Source organism: Heterodontus francisci, chromosome 30, assembly GCF_036365525.1.
Source record: "Heterodontus francisci isolate sHetFra1 chromosome 30, sHetFra1.hap1, whole genome shotgun sequence".
In the NCBI taxonomy this organism is placed as follows: domain Eukaryota; kingdom Metazoa; phylum Chordata; class Chondrichthyes; order Heterodontiformes; family Heterodontidae; genus Heterodontus; species Heterodontus francisci.
The window spans coordinates 33,536,880-33,556,883 of NC_090400.1; the positions used below are offsets into that span (position 1 = coordinate 33,536,880).

Below are 20,004 nucleotides of genomic sequence, written 5' to 3' on the forward strand. Positions count from 1 at the left end.
TTGGGAAATTTTAAGGTGCAAGATAAATTTCATGTTTTTCTTTCTATGAGGGCAGGTAGGAATATCCCGTTTTACTGCACTGGTGAGGAGAAATTGCTATTAATCCTGAACAAATTAATTGTCTCCAATATGCTGTAATATTGGATTACAGATATGGGATAACAGGAAAAAGATAAAAATGCTAATCCTTACTGCAAAATATACGATTTAATAAAACCAAAGTAAAACGAAATGAAGCAATTAAAAAAGAAAAAAGTGAAGGAAAGAACAAAAACAAAACAATTCACAGTTAAAAAATTAATTTGAATTAAAAATGATGTCTTTGAATGAAATGCAAAAGGTTAATGAGTTGACTGACTAGATGCTTAGTCTTTCCTTCTGAAGAGAAGCAACACCAAAGCTAAATTTGTGGGTCAGAACAAAAGAGAATGTCTGTGGAAGGTAGGAGAAACTAAATGACAAAAGGGATGATGGTACAAGACAAAACGAGATGGGTAATGGGACAAATAACAAAACAAACTGACAACTGTATCAGTGCCATTTTCTGCTTTTACTTGAATTGGAAAATTTCATCAGCTTTGCTTTTAATTTCCACCCTTCTCATGTCCTTCACATGGTTGACCTTTGACTCTTCCTTTCCTCAACTTTTCTGTCTTCATTTTTGGGGATAGGATGTTGACCAATATTCATTATAAGTCCACTGACTTGTACAGCTATCTTGACTACCCTTCAACCCAGTCCGCTTTCTTTAAGGCCTCTAATCCATTCTCCCAGTTTCTCCATTTCCGTCATATCTGTTCTGACGATGCCACCTTCCATAACGGTGCTTCCGATATGTCTTCCTTCTTCCTCAAATAAGGATTCTCCTCCACCGTGGTTGGTTAGGCTCTCAACCATCTCCGTTCCATGTCCTTCATGTCTGCTCTCACTCCTTTTCCCTCCCTCCTGGAGCCAAGATAGGATTCCTCATGTCCTCACCTTCCACCCCACCAGCTTTCACATTCAACAGATCATCCTCCACCATGTCTGCCACCTCCAGGGTAATGCCACCACCAATGCATCTTCCCCTCCCCTCCCCTTTTAGCATTCCAAAGTGACTGTACCCTCTGCGACACCCTGGTCCACTCCTCAATCACCTCTAATACCCCCTCCCTTTCCCACAGCACCTTACCATGCAAGTGCAGGAGATGCAACTCCTGTCCTTTTACCTCCTGCTTTCCCACACTCCAAACCCTCCTTCCCAATGAAACAGTGATTTACTTCTACTTCTTTCAATTTACTATACTGTATTTGCTGCTCACGCTGTGGTCTCCTCTAAATTGGGGAGATCAAAAACATAAGAAATAGGAGCAGGAGTAAACCATATGTCCCATCAAGCCTGCTCCCCCATTCAAAACAATCATGGCTGATCTTAGGATTCAACTTCCCATCCGCTCCCCGATCCCTTGATTCCCTGACAGACCAAAAATCTGTCTATCCCAGCCTTAAACGTATTCAACGATGGGACATCCACAACCCTCTGGAGTAGAGAATTCCAAAGATTCACAACCATTTGAGAGAAGTAATTTCTCCTCATCTTAGTCCTAAATGATCAGCCCCTTATCCTGAGACTGTGCCCCATACTTTAGATTCCCCGGCCAGCTCCTGGAGAATCTTATATGTTTCAACGTGATCACCTGTCATTCTTCTCTAGAATTTAGAATACAGGCCCAATTTACTTAGCCTCTCATCATAGGACAACCTCCTCATCCCAGGGACCAATCTAGTGAACCTTCATTGCACCGCCTCTAATGCAAGTATATCCTTTCTTAAATGTGGAAACCAAAATTGCATACAGCACTCCAGATGTGGTCTCACCAAAACTGTGTACAATTGTAGCAATACTTCCTTATTCTTGTATACTTCCTTATTCCTGTCTAACGCAAACGGGGTGACCACTTTGTGGAACACCTCCATTCAGTCCAGTGTCATTTTAATTCTCCACTCCACTCTCACACTGAACTCCCTGTCCTTGGACTCCTACACTGTTCCAATGAAATTCAACAGAAGCTTGAGGAACAGCACTGTTGTGGGACCACCTTAAGAGGGGACTACTTTAAGAGGCTGTATGTGAAGTTCACTGGAGGAAGTAATGTCATGTCACACATGACCAGGGAGTTGTGGGTGTAGCATGACAGGGTAAGATGTGTGTAGATGTGCTTGTGTAGTAGCTGCTTGTATATAACTTGTTACAAATCTGTAATTATTTTTCTCCTTGGGTTGCTCCTGTGTCCCTGAGTATGATGATAGGTTTTCCTGCCTCACTTACAGGCTATGGAGTTACTCTCCCCTTTGACAGAAATTCATTATAACTCTCAGGTATTTTATTCTTAACCTCTACACTCCTTTTAGTTTTAGTATCTGGTGTCACATTTACAGCTGTCATTAAAGTTATAGCCTGGTCTGCTATACTCTCAGCCAGAGTATTTTCCTCTGCACTAACTTTGCATACCACAACAAGTGCTATGGGTTTACCTCGCAATTTCCAGCACTCTGAACGAAGATGATCCGTTTTGTTGCAATGATAACATTTTGGCTTGCGAACCTCACTTCTACCCTCAGCACCTTCCTTTCTGACCTGAGGAGGTGATCCTGGGGCATTCCCAGCTGTTCCTTCTTGTCCCCAGCTACTTGCCTTCCTTTCACTCTCCTACTTTCTATCCTTCTCGGGTTTATGGGGGTGATGGACAAAACAGGTTGGCTTATTCGCAAACTCAAAATAGTCAGCAATCTCTGCTGCTTTCCTAGCTTTCAAAACTTTCAGGTTATCTATATGAGTTCTCACTACTGAAGGAATGGAGTTTTTAAGCTCTTCTGAGAGAATCAATTCTCGAAGGTTCTCATATGTGGTTTCTATCTTTAATGTCCGTATCCAATGGTCAAAATCCATTTGCTTCACCCTCTCAAATTCTAAATATGTCTGCCAGCCAATCTCCGTAAGTTCCTAAACTTCTAACGGTAAGCTTCAGGGACTAATTCATACGCAGTGAGAATTGCCTTTTTTGCCATCTCATAACCTGCAGAAGCCTCTTCAGAAAGCATGGCATAAGCTTCATGAGCTCTGCCTACCAGCCTGTCCTGAATAAGCTACGTCCAGCTTTCTTTTGGCTATTTCATCTATTTGGTTATTTTTTCAAAAGATATAAAAAATGCCTCTATGTCCATTTCCTGGAACTTAGGAAGAGCCCGTATAAATTCAATAACTTCTTGCTGGGTCCTGATCTAAATTCAGATTCATCTTGACCCGTTTGTCTTAGTTCCATCTCTTTTAGCTAAATTCCCTCTCTTTTTCACTTTCTCTCCGAAATGCTCTCTCTTTCTCCCTTTCCTCTTTTTCCAATTCAAGTTTTCTTAATGCTATTGCTTTTTCTCTAACTGAATCCTAGCCAATTCCACTGCATTACTCTCAGATCATGACAATCTTAATAGTGTTTAAGATTTAAATTTTTAATAAATAGTCAATTTGTTGTTGTCTAAAGATATCTGGATTGGTCTCTTTCATTCTGGGGTTACTAGAGTGTTTAATTTGGCTGTTTTCTGACTGGGTGTGAAAGCTTAATAATATGCTGTGACCTGTGGAGTGACAGGACTGAATTGACAGTGCATTGCTCCACCACGATCGTAACAAGCTGTTCTAGTTAAGTTATAATAAAAACCCATGTATTCTTTGGATATTACTTGTAGTCCTGTGAGTCTTACAATATTTCATATTCCAAAGGAACAAGTAATATTGCCAGCACCTCATTGTTTGATAAGCCACTTTACAGCCTTCTGGACTCAACATTGAGTTCAACAAATTCAGATCATAACCGCTGCTGCCTTTTTGGACAGCAGCTGTTGGTGATGATTCTGCTATTCCCAGTTATACATCCTTTAGACACATCTTTTGTTTTCCTGAGCCCAGCACTCTCTGTGCCAAGAATATACAATGTTGTAGTGCCACTGCCATTCACAATGTCACACTAACAAAGGGAGCTGTGAGGAAATATGAAATGAACTGTATGAATTCTGAAATAAGCATTAACTGTTGAACTGAACCACAAGAAAATGGATACATACAGACAAGATGGAGTAGAGGTCAGGTGACCCCTACTGTACTGTCAATGAACAGATCCGTCTGTTGAAGACAAAACACATTATACACATCTGAACTAGCTTTGGGGAAAACATATTGAAATGTAAAACAGCCCATTCCATGCACACAATCCAATCTTCAGGAATGGAGCTAACTAAGTGTTGCAGCCAAGACTAAAATAATAGGTGTGACATAGCACCTATTCATTAGAATGGATCACATTCAGATGCCATCATGGAACAAAGGTTCCCATATCCTGGAACATTGCATGAATCACCCCATGGGAGAGAGCACTTAGTCACATGGCTGACATCCCAACTTGACAAATTTCTACCTTAAAAGGTATCTCTCTGGTGAGAGAGAGGGGCAGAACAGCAGAACGGCCAGAGAAGGTTTTTTCCAGCAGAATAGCTGTGAGAGAGTTCCAGCTAAGCAAGTGTCCTGCTGGAAACACCATTTTTACTACTGCAGCAGAGAAATTGCAAGGTGTCTTTAGAACACCCCCACCTGCAGAAGTGAAACAGGATTTCCACCATCACCTTCGGATAGAGGCTTAACCCACAAGGACCCTGCAACACTTCATCCTTTTCAAGACAAAGAACTTTCAGGCCCACATCCTTGAAAGGTTTCCTCCAAAAATACTTTGAAAGGCTTTCTTAAAACAATGAACTCTCTTACCACAATTGGACACTCACTGCATGCTACCACTCTGCTGTCTCTATCTTTTCTTGTGTGTGTGTGTGTGTGTGTGTGTGTGTGTGGGTGAATGTGTGACTGGGTGAGGTTGTGAACATTTTTTGGTTATTGTGTAAAATAAATATTTATCTTTATGTTTAATTTATGAGAAAACCTGTCATTTGTCTATTTATTTGACCCTTAAAACACTATTTTTAAAACACTATCTGCCATTAGTTGAGAGGTGAAAAGTGGAAGTCACCCACACCACTTCCCATCTGTCCGTAACAACAGGGGAAAACAAATCAGCACTGGTGAAATGCCATCAGTTTACTAATCAATTTATAAAATGATTCACCAACATAATCTTGCCGCAAGATTTTAGATAACCCATTTTAAGCTTATGTAAAATGCATTATAGAAATTACTGCATTTTAAAAAATAATTGATAAACATCTTCAGCTGAAATTCCTGTTGTCACTATTTTAATGAAATCGTTAAGCTGTTAACTGTTCATTGATTATAGTTGAAAGAAGGAATAAAACCTCCAAGTCACAAAATAGATTTTAGTTCAGGCATTTGAAATAAATTAACAGAATTTTATTGGATTATTGGCCCATTTTCTACCGTTCCTTCACTGTCGCTGGGTCAAAATCCTGGAACTCCCTTCCTAACAGCACTGTTGGTGTACCTGCCCCACATGGACTGCAGCAGTTCAAGAAGGCAGCTCACCACCACCTTCTCAAGGGCAATTAGGGATGGGCAATAAATGCTGGCCTAGCCAGTGATGCCCACATCCCATGAATGAATAAAAAAAAAGAGCAGGCCAGAGATTACGAATTCTGCAGTGAGTAACTCACCTCCTGACTCCCCAAAGTGTGTCCACCATCTACAAGGGATAAGTCAGGAATATGATGGAATACTCTCCACTTGTCTGGATAAGTGCAGCTCCAACAACACTCACGAATCTTGACAACCATCTAGGGAAAAGCAGCCTGCTTGAACGGCACCCCATCCACCACCCTAAACATTCACTCCCTTCTCCACCAGCACACAATGGCAACAGTGCGTACCATCTACAAGATGCACTGTGGCAACTTGCCAAGGCTTCTTTCACAGCACCCTCCAAACCATGCCCTTTACCACCTAGAAATGATCAAACTGCTTATCCGACATCCAGTGCTGGATGAGCAGAAATTTTCTCCAATTAGATATTGGGAAGACAGAAGCCATTGTTTTTGGTCCCCATTTCAAACTCTGTTCCCTAGCTACCATCTCCATCCCTCTCCCTGGCAACAGTCTGAGATTAAGCCAATCTGTTCACAACCTTGGTGTCACATTTGACCCTGAGATGAGCTTCTGACCTCATATTTGTGCCATCACTAAGACCGCCTATTTCCACCTTCGTAATGTCGCCTGACTTTGCTCTGTCTCAGCTCATCAGCTGTTGAAACCCTCATTCATGCCTTTGTTACCCCTAGATGTGACCATTTTAACACACGCCTGGCTTGTCTCCCACATTCTACTCTCTGTAAAATTGAGGTCATCCAAAACTCTACTGCCCGAGTCTTAACTCAGACTAAGTCCCATGCATCTAACACCCTGGCATTCACTGCTTTACATTGGCTCCCAGGCAATGTCTTAATATTAAAATTCTCATCTTTGTTTTCATATGTCCCCATGACCTCGCCCCTTCCTATCTCTGTAATCTTCTACAGCCCCACAGCCCTCCAAGATAATGGCCCTGATCTAATTCTTGCCCCTTGAGGATCCTTGATTTTAATTGCCCCACCATTGCTGGCCGTGCCTTCAGTTGCCTAGGCCCTAAGCTTTGGAATACTCTCCCTAAACCTTTCCGCCTCTCTACTTCACTATCCTTTAAGACATTCCTTAAAACCTACCTCTTTGACCAAGCTTGTGATCATCTGATCTTATATCTTTTTATGTGACTCAGTGTCATCTTTTGTTTTATAATGCTCCTATGAAGTGCCTTAGGACATTTTATTACATTATAGGTGCTATAGAAATATAAATATCAATTGTTGTTGTTGTAGAAGAACAAGGACAGCTGACACATGGGAACACCACCACCTGCAAGTTCCCCTCTAAGTCATACAACATCCTGACTTGGAACTATATTGCCGCACCTTCCCTGTTGCTGGGTCAAAATCCTGCAACTCCTTCCATACAACGCTGTAGGTGTACCTACATCACATGGACTACAGCGGTTCAAGAAAGTGGCACACCATCACCTTCTCAAGGGCAATTACGGATGAGCAATAATGCTGACCTTGCCAGCAATGGTTACATCCCATGCATGAGTAGAAAAAAACATTAGCATCCTCTTGTGCTCGTAACTGCATAGCATATCTTTTGCAGGTGATCTCACATGCACTTTTCCAATCTTTTTGAAGCTAAACTGAAACACTTGGTGAGATGAGATCAGAGGTGAATTGAGTTCCTCTATTTTACAAACTGCTAAACATCCAGAGTAGTCATTAAACCAAATTCCACTTAATCATCTTAATCTTCCTTTTCTCCTTGAAAACATGAACCAAAGTATCAACCCTATTCCTTTCATGGGTTGACTTAATTGTTTTGGCTTTACCTTTCTTTCAGATGACTTCCAACTACAAAAACTGACCTTCTGCATTTTGTTTTGTTTTCAGCACCAGACCAAGTCTTGTGTCCCACAGTACCCTTTTCAAAGCTTGACGGCCCAAGTGCCCTTTACTCTTTGTCTCCCAAAGTCAGAGGTCAAGAGTTGGCAGAGGCTGAGATGCTAACCTAATTGCCATAATCATGTCAATTAAACTGGCTAGCTCTCCTTCCCCATAGTGTGAATTTTAAAGACAAAACCTACTGTTCTCAAGACGAATGGGAGTCATTCTAGCTAATGGAAAAGCGAAATACTGCAGATGCTGGAAATCAGAGATAAAAATAGAAAATGCTGGAAATATCCAATAGATCGGATAGCATCTGTAGATAGAGAAACAGGTCATCGGCCTGAAATATTAACTTTGTTTCTCTGTCCACAGATGCTGCCCGACCTGCTGAGTATTTCCAGCATTTTCTGCTATTATCCTAGCTAATGGTTGTGCAGTAGTTATGAGTTGTGCATTTCATAAGCCAGCCTGGGTGCCTTTAATGCACATAGTCAATGCCTGTAGCTTGTTGCCATCTTTTATAAACCTGTGGATTTCCTTTATTTTAAAAGGCAACACACACATATGCCTAACTTAATTCCATAAAACTTTTCCACAAAGAACAAAAATGATCAAAAATCCTGGAATGTGACAGAGACACAAGTGAACAAAACTCACTGTAATCAGTTGAACTTTCAATGTCCTTATTTCAAAATCACATTTCTCAATGCTCGGACTATCGAAAAAACATCCCTCGCAATACATACTCTAGGAATGATTTACTGCTCTGTCTCAGGGGTGGGCATGAGGTCATTCCTTTGAAGTTATGTGTTCTGATTTTACAATCATGCCAAAATTAGGCTGTGTACACCCATGCCTCAGGCAGCACCATGACCAGTGGCATGGGAGACTGGTTGAGTGGAATTTTGGCATGGGATTCTCGTTCCCAATTTTACTATGTGACTAACACTGGAAAACTGCTCCTCACTTTTCTCACCTTTCTTGTAGGGCCTATCAAGCATGACCCAAACCTAAACTGCAAACTCCCACCCCCATTGAAGATATAATATGAAGCACTGCACACAGCCATTTCCTTTTTTGCATGCTGTCTTTCAATGTGCTGAAGCTTGTTGGGGCAATTTTATTCAAGGCAGATGTGGCAGTTGAAGAGCAACAAACAGATGGTGAGGGTATTTCTCAATGGATTTAGTAGCCATGGTGGCAGAAAATAGTCCTATTCTCCTAAGAGTGATCCTAGTGTTGCCTTCTTCAAATAATGTGGGCACAATTCTGCAATATAAAGGCAGCGTGGTTGCTTCCTGGATAACAGCTACTGTTTTGCTCAAGTTCATCTCTATGGTCACCTCCTAAACATTAATTGAGTGCAAACTGTTTCTGTTCATGAAGGTGATGGGGTTAATATGACATAGGTACCATATAATAACTTGTTGCATTCAAGATAATCCTCTAATAAAAGCAGGTACAAGTTCCTAAGGACTCACAGGTCCCAACGCATTGGCAAAAACATGTCAGGGGTTGTTACACTTACTTTTGTTGATCCCCTTTACAAACCCATCTCCTTTCTCTCAATGATGCAGCATGTTGGTAATTCCCAAAGGAATGCTCATCCTCACCTCTTTGTGAGATGTGATGTCAAAGACAGTAAAATCCAATAATGATGAAAATATTTTGCAGAGAGAACATAAACCAAAATCCAACAATGGAGGATAACCCAGCAAAACCAACTAATGCATAGAGCAAAATTTTGCAAAAAGCGCAAGAAAACACAGAACAGGATTCTTCCAAAGGCCTAGCCTCTTCCTTTAAAAAGCCAGATTCTGCAGGTGAGTGCCTGGGATCCCATGCATTGAGATTTTATAGGTGAAACTCATGCTGTGTGTGGAGCCTCTTCCAAACTTGAAAGGCTTGTTCTGGATTTTAATATTTAAATGACATTGTTCAACTAATTTTATGACCTCTGACTGTTGTGTTTGAGGATTAGGTGGTAGTGCTGGGCCTCAAAAAGTAACTCTCTTTTTACTGGTGTAATTAGGGCAGCTACCACACTTTACAGAAATATTTATTCCTTTTTCTTTATGGTACAGAACTTGTAATTTTTTTCTTTACCATTTTAATGCACATATACATGGAGGACTTACTCAAAGAATTGCTGACTTGCTGAGACAGTCATGTTGTTGGTGGTAATACTATCTGTGCATGTTTCTAGAATGTTCCAAGTATTGTTGCAGCTGTGCCAAGGCAGTGGGCTCTGAAAGGAGTTGATGAGATAATAAATGGCCCAGCTGATGATGAGGTTGTAATATGTGCACATAACAAAGGAAATGGCTACTGTTGCTATACCAACACCTATAGGAAAAAGAGTAGAAGACATGTTTACTAACCCTGAAAGCACTGTGTAGAGGAAAATTCATTACCCGCCATGTTGGAAGGATAACAGAACAAATACAATGATGTTACATGCTAAGTACTGCCAGTCAGGTATAGAAATCAACCATTACCTGTCTAGACATAGTTCTTATTTGGATCCCTAACCTTACATTGTGCATTCATTGCTAATACAGCTCAAGTACACCAATTATATAATATAGCCGCTGAAGTGTTTATTAAAATTTTTATTTTAGGCATATCACTTCCAAAGATGACATGGCAAGTCAGTGAATGAAATGATTGCACTGACCTTTGAGTAGGGGACAGATTTTAGCTAGGGATTCAACTGGTCCAACTCTTAAATACTGTCCAACGGATATTTCCAGGTAGAGAAGTGGGATTCCGAGCAGCACAAACATAATGAAGAAGGGAATCAGAAATGCTCCTAGAAGAGATGAAATAAATTACATTAAAATGATTAAAATTGCAAATTAGACTAGTGATTTATGGTGTAGGGCAGTAGAGATATAGGTTGAAGTGTTACGGGCCTTGACCCTTCATCTTAACAAGCTGACAATTAGACTCTTGCCTTCCTTCCCCAGACTTTTCTGAGTAAGCCATCTTTCACACTCAAAGATATTTTGCCTCCATTCAGGTTTACATATGTCTGGGTAGCACCATTCCACTTCTGCTCAGATCCTAATATTGCAGAGAATGGGTTTCAGCAAGTTATTACAAATGTGGTAATATGGTAAATATGATATTTATAGTATCTTAATTCCCTTTTTTTTATATACAGTTTGGTCATTCTTTCCTATTAGGTGATGTCATCCATTTCTCCTCACATGAATGTCCAAGGGACCCTTTTGCAGTCCTTCTCTGGTTTTTCCTGACTTACGACCAAGCTGAAATCACATCTTGTAAAATCATCACCTAATTTTCCTATTTCATCCCTCAAATCTCTCAACTCTCACAGGTGTCTTCCTGCAATGGGGGATTGGGACTAGCTGATTTGTCCTTGTAGAGAGCCAGCACGGACCCAATGGGCTGAATGACCTCCTTCTGTGCTGTAACCATTCTATGATTATTACAGAAGTTCAGTTTGTTACATTAAGACCTTAAATAATACATGTTAAGTGTTCACTAAATTTAGTTCACTGCTTTACATGAACTGAAAACTGCAAGGTATAAGAAAGGGTTATTCCATGTACCAGGCCTGTTGCTTTCACACAGCATGTTCATTCACACTAACATGGACTCCACCAAACTCATTTCATTGAGGAAAGGTTCTGAAAATGTCTGCCTGCATCCCAAAGATAAATGAAGCAAAACTCCAGAATATCTGTCCAACTTTGCATCTTATATTATTCACCCTTGTCTCATTGCCTTCTGCAGCATGACAACACCATTTGAAGTAATTTTAACATAACTCGCCCAACAGGAAACTGGCGACATATTGAGTACAAGGGTTGGCAGGTCATGTTACAGTTGTATAAGGCTTTGGTTCGGCCACATATGGAATACTGCGTGTAGTTCTGGTCGCCACATTACCAAAAGGATGTAGATGCTTTGGAGAGGGTGCATAGGAGGTTCACCAGGATGTTGCCTGGTATGGAGGGCGCTAGCTGTGAAGAGAGGTTGAGTAGATTAGGATTATTTTCATTAGAAAGACGGAGGTTGAGGGGGGACCTGATTGAGGTGTACAAAATCATGAGAGGTATAGACAGGGTGGATAGCAAGAAGCTTTTTCCCAGAGTGGGGGATTCAATTACTAGGGGTCACGAGTTCAAAGTGAGAGGGGAAAAGTTTAGGGGGGATATGCGTGGAAAGTTCTTTACGCAGAGGGTGGTGGGTGCCTGGAACGCGTTGCCAGCAGAGGTGGTAGACGCGGGCACGATAGCGTCTTTTAAGATGTATCTAGACAGATACATGAATGGGCAGGAAGCAAAGAGATACAGACCCTTAGAAAATACGCAACATGTTTAGATAGAGGATCTGGATCGGCGCAGGCTTGGAGGGCCGAAGGGCCTGTTCCTGTGCTGTAATTTTCTTTGTTCCTTTGTATAGGGCACAATGCTGCTTTTACACCCTGCCTGATTTTACTCTGCACTGACATCGGTAGAGTGTATTAATAGGCAGGGTTTAAAACAAACGTTCCGTCTAATCCTGTGGATTTCGTGACTGGCGAGTTTGATTAAAATTGTGCCCATTGTCTCAGCAGTTTAACAATCATTACACCCCAGACTGCGTTCACTAACTTCTGTATGAATTTATCCTTAAAATACCTAATCCTGTTCCTATTAAAATATTCATCCAGTTATTTTGAAAAGTGCTAAACTTGCTGTAATCAATAAAAACAGCATCAATGTATGATACTGAAGGCAGAAGAGATACGTGCCTCAAAAGCTCAACTAGGGTGTTGGAATTTTACAAAGGGAAAAACCCCATCTAGATCTAAATTATTAGTGCCCTGCTGAGAACTATTTCATTTGGATAAAATATTAAGTGCTTAGGCAAGCAGTTTATTCTACATATATACTGCTCTGGAAAAAAAATCTTCTAAACTTTGCTTGAGGCTTGTTAATTTTACTATCATGTTCTCTAGTTCTGTGCTCAGTCAGATTAAAATATCTCCTTGCACCTATTCCTGTCATCATTTTAAAAACATGGAATATATCCCTTTTCATTTTAATATAGTCACAACAGATTTAGCTCTGAGTTGAATGGGATTGATGGTTTTAAGAATAACTTGGAGCTCAAGCCCCAATTAAACAATTAAAGGTGCAGTTTTGACTTTGGGCAATAGTGCAAGTTAGGTGATAGTGAATTTAAAGCCTGTTTTACATCTCTCTCAGTATTTTATTTCTAAAATGGAAATAAAAATCAGGATCGATGTAAAATGGGCTGCTGATTCATTATTACCCACTTTACACTATCGGCCAATGTCAGAATGATCTCCTCATTGTTTTTCACACAACCCTCTCCAATGCATCAATGTACTTTTGAAGGAAGGACATCCAAATTTTCACTCAATGTAGTAAACACAGACCAAGCAATGATAGATGAAAACTTGCAGTAACTTATGTCCAGATGTCAGATCCAATACTGGGATTAGCCTGTTTAATTATATCTTCACCTTGACTGTTTACTTTCAGTAACTGGTCAATAACCACATTTAGATCTTTGTTGTTTTCCACCTCTGCTAATGGAGACTCCTTCACTGGTGACATAATTCATGCTTGCTGTTCTAATGTGTTTCATGTTACATTTTTTTCACTTGGTTTAATACACAAATTTATTAACTAAGTACAAAAGTATATGTATATCTGTGATGTTATCACCATCTGCGATTATGGAAACATGGATCATTTCCCCAGTCCTGAGCTCCAGATTTACCTCGAGCTTCATGTTCAACACCTAAGACTAGAAATTATGCAGATCTCTGCAAGGCTTCAATAACTTATTTTAACTTAGATGCAATTGAGATACATTCAATGCCTGATTAGCCTTGCTGCTAACACAACGAGAGTTACTTGCTGATTGTAAAGAGCGATGCTACCTTATAGCTGGGGAGCCCAACACAGTGGACTTCCAGTTAGCTACTGGTGCCTAATTGAAGTTGTGATTTTTCCTTATGTGCTGGAGAATAAAATAATGTTTTTAACAAGCTATGTGTGAGAACACTGAAAATAATGTCCACCCTCAGTTTTGCTCACCTTTAAGCTACTCCTAATAATTTGGAATTGCCTGAGAATGCACTCTATAGAAATATGAAATGTAAAGAGCATCCATATATTTATTGAGCTGAGCCCCATGAACCAAATGTGTTTTTTTCAAGAATAATTTAACCAGAAGAGCGCTGATATATCTAATCTACTGATTTGTCTATAGTTTGCATTTAGTGGAGTGGATTAATAGTGTTTTTTTCTGGCTGTCAACCATTGTTTATCACTCAATAAACGTGCTGTGCTTACATCACAATCATTAATCCCTCACCACAAGTGACATTGGGAATTAACTGCACAGAATATCCGGCTGTCAGTGTCCACATTGACATGAAGGGCTCAAACCAGAACAAAACTGTGTCAACAAATTCTCATATGTTATTTTTAAAATAAGCAGATACAACGGAGTGATGAGAAATTAGTAAGTAATTTTGCAGGTTCGATGACTTGTAAACTGATCAAACATTGTTTTCCTGATTTATGATGTTATTTGAACTGCTCAATTTCTAAGTACTTCACTGAAATATTCCTTAGTATCTGTCATTCTATATGTATTATTTTAATGTTCTTTGGTGTCACCTATCCTCATTGTACTATATTATTATGGAATATTTTATTTTTATTTCAATCTATCAGATTACTCAACAAAACTTCCTAGTTCTTTCGACTGGGAGAGAACAGCCATCATGTTATGTATTGAAAGCTTCCTCGCTCATTGATTAAGGAGTTTCAGCTGTACATCTGACATTCTTCTTCTTCTTCTTTGGCCTCCTTGTCTTGAGAGACAATGGGTAAGTGCCTGGAGGTGGTCAGTGGTTTGTGAAGCAGCGCCTGGAGTGGCTATAAAGGCTAATTCTAGAGTGACAGACTTTTCCACAGGTGCTGCAGATAAAATTGGTTGTCAGGGCTGTGACACAGTTGGCTCTCCCCTTGCGCTTCTGTCTTTTTTCCTGCCATCTGCTAAGTCTCTTTGACTCGCCACACTTTGGCCCCGCCTTTATGGCTGCCCGCCAGCTCTGGCGATCGCTGGCAACTGACTCCCACGACTTGTGATCAATGTCACAGGACTTCATGTTGCGTTTGCAGGTGGGTCTGATACCAGTGACATTATATACATTGTTTTATCAAGAAGAGCATTGCTCATGGTAGGTCAGAGGTTACATGCAGGATGGGATAGTGCAGGAGTCAGGTGCACATTTCCACTGAAAGGATTTGGAAAGAAATTTGTGAGAGTGATGTTCAGAGCCAGTGAAATGCTTTTTCTTTTAATTTCTTCCTGGAAAATAAATTGTTTTTTCCTTACTCACTGCAGGTTTATAAATAGTGTAATAAATGTGTTCCTTTGTCTTACCACACTTACTAAATAAATCTTTTTCTGCAACAAAGGGGAAGAGGGCAGGTTGTGAAAGGGAAGAGTGCTTCAGAAACAATTTGGTCCATAATTACTTTCCCTGTCGAATTGTGTGGGGGATGGGTTCAATTGCTGATCAGGGTTAGAGGAAATACATGAAGGCCCAGGGGTCCAGAATGTTGTTCTGTGCCGGTCCTCCCACTGCATTGAAAGTAGATGCCATTTTATCGCTGATGAGGAAAATCTGCTACTTGTGATAACAAGTATTGGGAGGTGTTACCTGGAGAACAGGACCTCACATATCTAGGGCTCAGTGTAAACATAGGATCGTAGAGAAAGAAGCAGATGCTGCTGAAGCTGCACTACTCTGACTGGTGTAACCACTTCTCATTGAGGTATGGCACATGTCCATGCTGTGTTCTGGAGGAAGTTGCCAATGCATTCACACATCTTATGCTGAGTTATGCTCATCACTGCATTGATGGCAGGACAAAATACCAGACACTGAGGTGCTCACCCGAGTTGGCATGCCAAGCATCCACTCCATATTGAGACAGTCACAACTGAGTTGGGCTGGTCATATAGTCAGAATGCCTAACACTTGATTACCAAAGCAAATCTTCTATGGAAAGCTTGAGTCTGGGGTGCGCGCTCATGTCGGTCAAAGAAAGCGCTACAAGGACATCCTGAAGGCATTGCCTCAGAGTTTTGATATTAGCTCCGAGTCCTGGGAGAAGATAGCCCAGGATCGCTGCATTTGGTGCAACCAAATAAAATAGAGTGTGGCCTCCTTTGAAAGCAAGTGCATATCAGAGGCAGAGAGAAAACGTAAGGGGAGGAAATCCTGAGCCAGCAGCTCATCCAAAACTCAATCGTCTGGTATCTTGCCCTATTTGCAGTAGAACCCTCCAGGTGTAGATCAGCCTTAGCAGGCAGTTACGGACCCACCGGAACCCTACCAAACATCCCAGATGACAGACATGGTCATCTTTGCCTCGAAGGACGAACAACAAAGCTAATGTTGCTTGTCGGGAACTTCTATGTTTTCTGTCTCCCTAGCAAGATTTCAAACTGTTATCAATTGCCTAATAACCAACTAGAGAACATCCCTCCAGGGGGAAAGGAGGTATTTGTTTTTTGAGGTTGTAGTGATTCCAAGATTACATGTCTGGAGATGGAAGCTCAAAACCAAGTAAAACTCATGTAACCTGATATCTAAACCAGGCAGCTCCACAGTAATCCAGGGACCTGCCAATAGCTGACCAGCCAGCCTTTCTCATTAATGAATACTGGATGGGTAACCAGGATTCATCGCACTCAGAGCCTGATGATGCTTGGCAGCAGGAAGAAACGCTGGTAAGCTGCATGGCTATAGTCCATTTAACACCACCATTGTCCCTGTGCATGGTTGGGGTTCCTACGTCTTGGCTCTGCCATCCTTTACTGTCTGGTTTCTGTAACTATGGGGAGAAAAATGTGCATTTCATATCGGCCTTTCTAAAACCATACAAGCAGGAATAGATCCATCAGTAGGCTAATTTGGATGCTCAAACATATATAACCTGACAAGAGACCAGAAGGAGTGCAGAAGCACTATCGATCTGGAACGGGACCTGTTCTCTGTAGAAGGTCCCATTAATTTAGCCAGTCCTCTGCCACCGTCTTATGCAACGACGCACACTCTCCAGGCGCAGATTCCAAACCTGGCATGAGAAAGGCATCACCGTGGAAGGCCATATCCATCCAGCAATTACCACCTCTGCAAACTCCAGCAAGAACTGCCCCCTAGACATCCTGGAAATACACATCTTCATCGTCACAGATATCTATATATATTTCACTGCCTTATACACTGCGCTCACCTCTACAGAGCATGTCACACCCAACAGATTTCATCTTTCACTGTCAGACAATTGCTGGGCAGGAAGTGGCTGAACTGGAAAGTTCTTTTTTATTTGTTCATGGGATGTGGCCAGCATTTACTGCCCATCCCTAATTGTCTTTAGAAGGTTGTGGTGAGCTGTCTTCTTGAACCACTGCACACCATGTGGTGAAGATACTCCCACAATGCTGTTAGGTAGGGAGTTCCAGGATTTTGATCCAGTGATGATGAAGAAACAGTGATATATTTTCAAGTCAGGATGGTGTATAACTTGCAGGCGGTGGTGTTCCCATGTGCCTGCTGCCCTTGTTCTTCTAGGCAGTAGAGGTCGTGGGTTTGGGAGATGCTACTGAAGAAGCCTTTGTGAGTTGCTGCAGTGATCTTGTAGATGGTACACACTGCAGACACGGTGCATCGGTGAAGAAGGAAGTGAAAGTTTAAGGTGGTGTGTCGGGTTCCAATCCAATGGGCTGCTTTCTCCTGGATGGTGTCTAGCTTCTCAAGGGCAATTAGGGATGGGCAATAAATGCTGGCCTTGCCGGTGATGCTCACATCCCCTGAAAGAATAAAAAAAATTGTTGTTGGAGCTGCATTCATCCAGGCTTGTAGAGAGTATTCCTTCACACTCCTGACTTGTGCCTTGTAGAAAGTCTTTGAGGAGTCAGGAGGTGAGTCACTCACTGCAGAATACCTGGCCTCTGATCTCCTGTTGTAGCCACAGTATTTATCTTAAGGTTCTGGTCAATGGTGACCCCCAGGATGTTGATGATGCGGGATTTGGTGATGGTAATCCTATTTAACGTCAAGGGGAGGTAGTTAGACTCTCTCTTGCTGGAGATGGTCATTGTCTGGCACTTGTGTGGCACAAATATTACTTGTTATTTATCAACCCAAGCCTGAATGTTGTCCAGGTCTTGCTGCATGTGGGCATGGATTGCTTCATTATCTGAGGAGTTGCGAATGGAACTGAACACTGTGCAATCATCAGTGAGTTTACGCACTTCTGATCTTATGATGGAGGGAAGGTCATTGATGAAGCAGCTAAAGCTGGTTGGGCCTAGGACACTACCCTGAGGAACTCCTGTAGTAATGTCTTGGGGCTGAGATGTTTGGCCTTCAACAACCACAACCATCTTCCTATGTTCTGGGTATGACTCCAAACAGTGGAGACTTTTCCCCTGATTCCGATTGACTCCAATTTTACTAGGGCAGTTTGATGCTACACTTGGTCAAATGCTGTTTTGGTTTTAAGGGCAGTCATTTGCATCTCACCTCTGGAATTCAGCTCTTTTGTCCATGTTTGGACCAAGGCTGTAATAACACACATTCTGGTTCTAACCGCCAACCATTTCCTGATCAGGAACACAAAGGCCATAACCAGCAATGGGATAACCTGTGACCCACTGTCTTCTTTGCTAGGTTTCCATAGGTAGAAGGACTGTCTGAGATATTCAGACTATGGTAGCTCTGACCTCCAGCAGTGAGAAGGTCCAACTCTCCATTCTGTCACATTGGGTTAAACATCCGTAGGACACAGGCTACTCAGAGTAAGTAATATGCCTCTACCAAGACTGGGAAAATGCTAATCAGTCTATTTCCCCTTCTCAGAGGCCCACACAACAAACTGCTCCATGTATTTCACAATGCATCCTGTGAAGAGAGAAACTGGCTGATTGCAGATGGCTACACAAACATATCCTGTACTCAGCTGTATAATAAAGGTGATTGAATCCAAAAGCATTGCCTGACTATTCTACTGTATAAATCTGCACAACTAAGCCATAATAACACCCTATTGTAAATATCACAATAAGAAAACATGTAAGAACTATACAACTCTCCTTGTATTTTCTTTCAACATCAATCAACCCCAAGGTGCCAAAATACTTACATTGACAGCACACTGCTATGGGTTCATGCCCACTATGAACTAGATGGAGACTGCCCAAACTCCTTGTAAATAAGATCCTTATAGCCAGTAGATGGGTAATTCATCCCAACAGTTTGAGGTGGATTTCAATCCAGGCCTTTGTTTTTATTTTGACTTACATTGAATATGTAATTCTATACACAGAATTCTAATACAAAAACAGGCCATTCGACCCATCCAGTTCATGGTGGTATTTATGCTCCAGTTGAGCCTCCTCCCATCCTTCTTCATCTAACTATCAGCATAACCCTCTATTCCCTTCTCCCTCATATGATTATCTAGCTTCCCCTTAAATGCATCTATATTATTTGCCTCAATCACTCCCTGTGGTAGCGAGTTCCACATTATCATCACTCGCTGGGTGAAGATGTTTCTTCTGAATTCCCTATTTGATTGCTTCGTGACCATCTCATATTGATGATCTCTTGTTCTTCCACAAGTTCCACAAGTGGAAATACTCATCTAGGGTACAATAGCAAAGTGGTTATGTTACTGGACTAGTACTTCAAAGGCCTGGACTGATAATCTGGAAACATGAGTTCAAATCCCACCACAGTAGCTGGAAATTTGAATTCAATTAAAGAATCTGGGGGAAAAAAAACTTGTAACAGTGGCTCTAGGTGACCTCATCTGAAAACACAATGTCAGTTTCTACATGTAATCTGACAATACCCAGCTTTACCTCACAGCCACCTCTCTCGACCGTTCCGCTATCTCTAAATTGTCAGACAGCTTTTCTGACAACCAGTACCGAGCAGAAATTTCCTCTAATTGAATATTGGGAAGACTGAAGTCTTGTCTTCAGTTCTTGCCACAAACTCCATTCCCTTACCACAGTCTTCTTCCCTCTCTCTGGCAACTCTCTGAGGCTGAACCATGCATCTGCGCTAAAACCACCTACTTCCACCTCTGTAACATTGCCCAACTCTGCCCCTTTCTCAGCTCATCTGCTGCTGAAACCCTCATCCATGCCCTTGTTACCTCCAGACTTAAGTATTCTAATGCACTTCTGGTTGGTCTCCCACATTCTATCCTCTGTAAACTTGAGGTCATTCAAAACTCTGCCGTCCGTGCGTAACTCGCATCAACACATTATCCCTGTGTTCGCTGACCTACACTGGCTCCCAATTAAACAACGGCTCTCTTTTAAAATTCACATCTTTGTTTTCTAATCCCTCCATTATCTGGCCCCTCCCTATCTCTGTAATCTCCTCCAGCCCTAGAACCCTCTGAGATATCTGCACTCTCTGACCTCTTGAGCATCCCCGATTTTAATCGCTCCAGCATTTGTGGC

General features: G+C 41.5%; 1 protein-coding gene across 2 annotated transcripts in view; it reads right to left on the reverse strand.

Annotated features, from left to right (window-relative positions):
• Nucleotides 1-20,004, reverse strand: part of si:ch211-283g2.1 (sodium- and chloride-dependent GABA transporter 1) — a 107,746-nt gene that overhangs the window by 72,726 nt on the left and 15,016 nt on the right. For both annotated transcript variants that reach the window (XM_068010329.1, XM_068010328.1), the window contains exons 2-3: nt 10,133-10,267; nt 9,594-9,801 (exon numbers count right to left, since the gene is read on the reverse strand). In XM_068010329.1, coding sequence (XP_067866430.1) covers nt 9,594-9,801; nt 10,133-10,267 — 343 coding nt within the window. The remainder of the gene's footprint in view (nt 1-9,593; nt 9,802-10,132; nt 10,268-20,004) is intronic.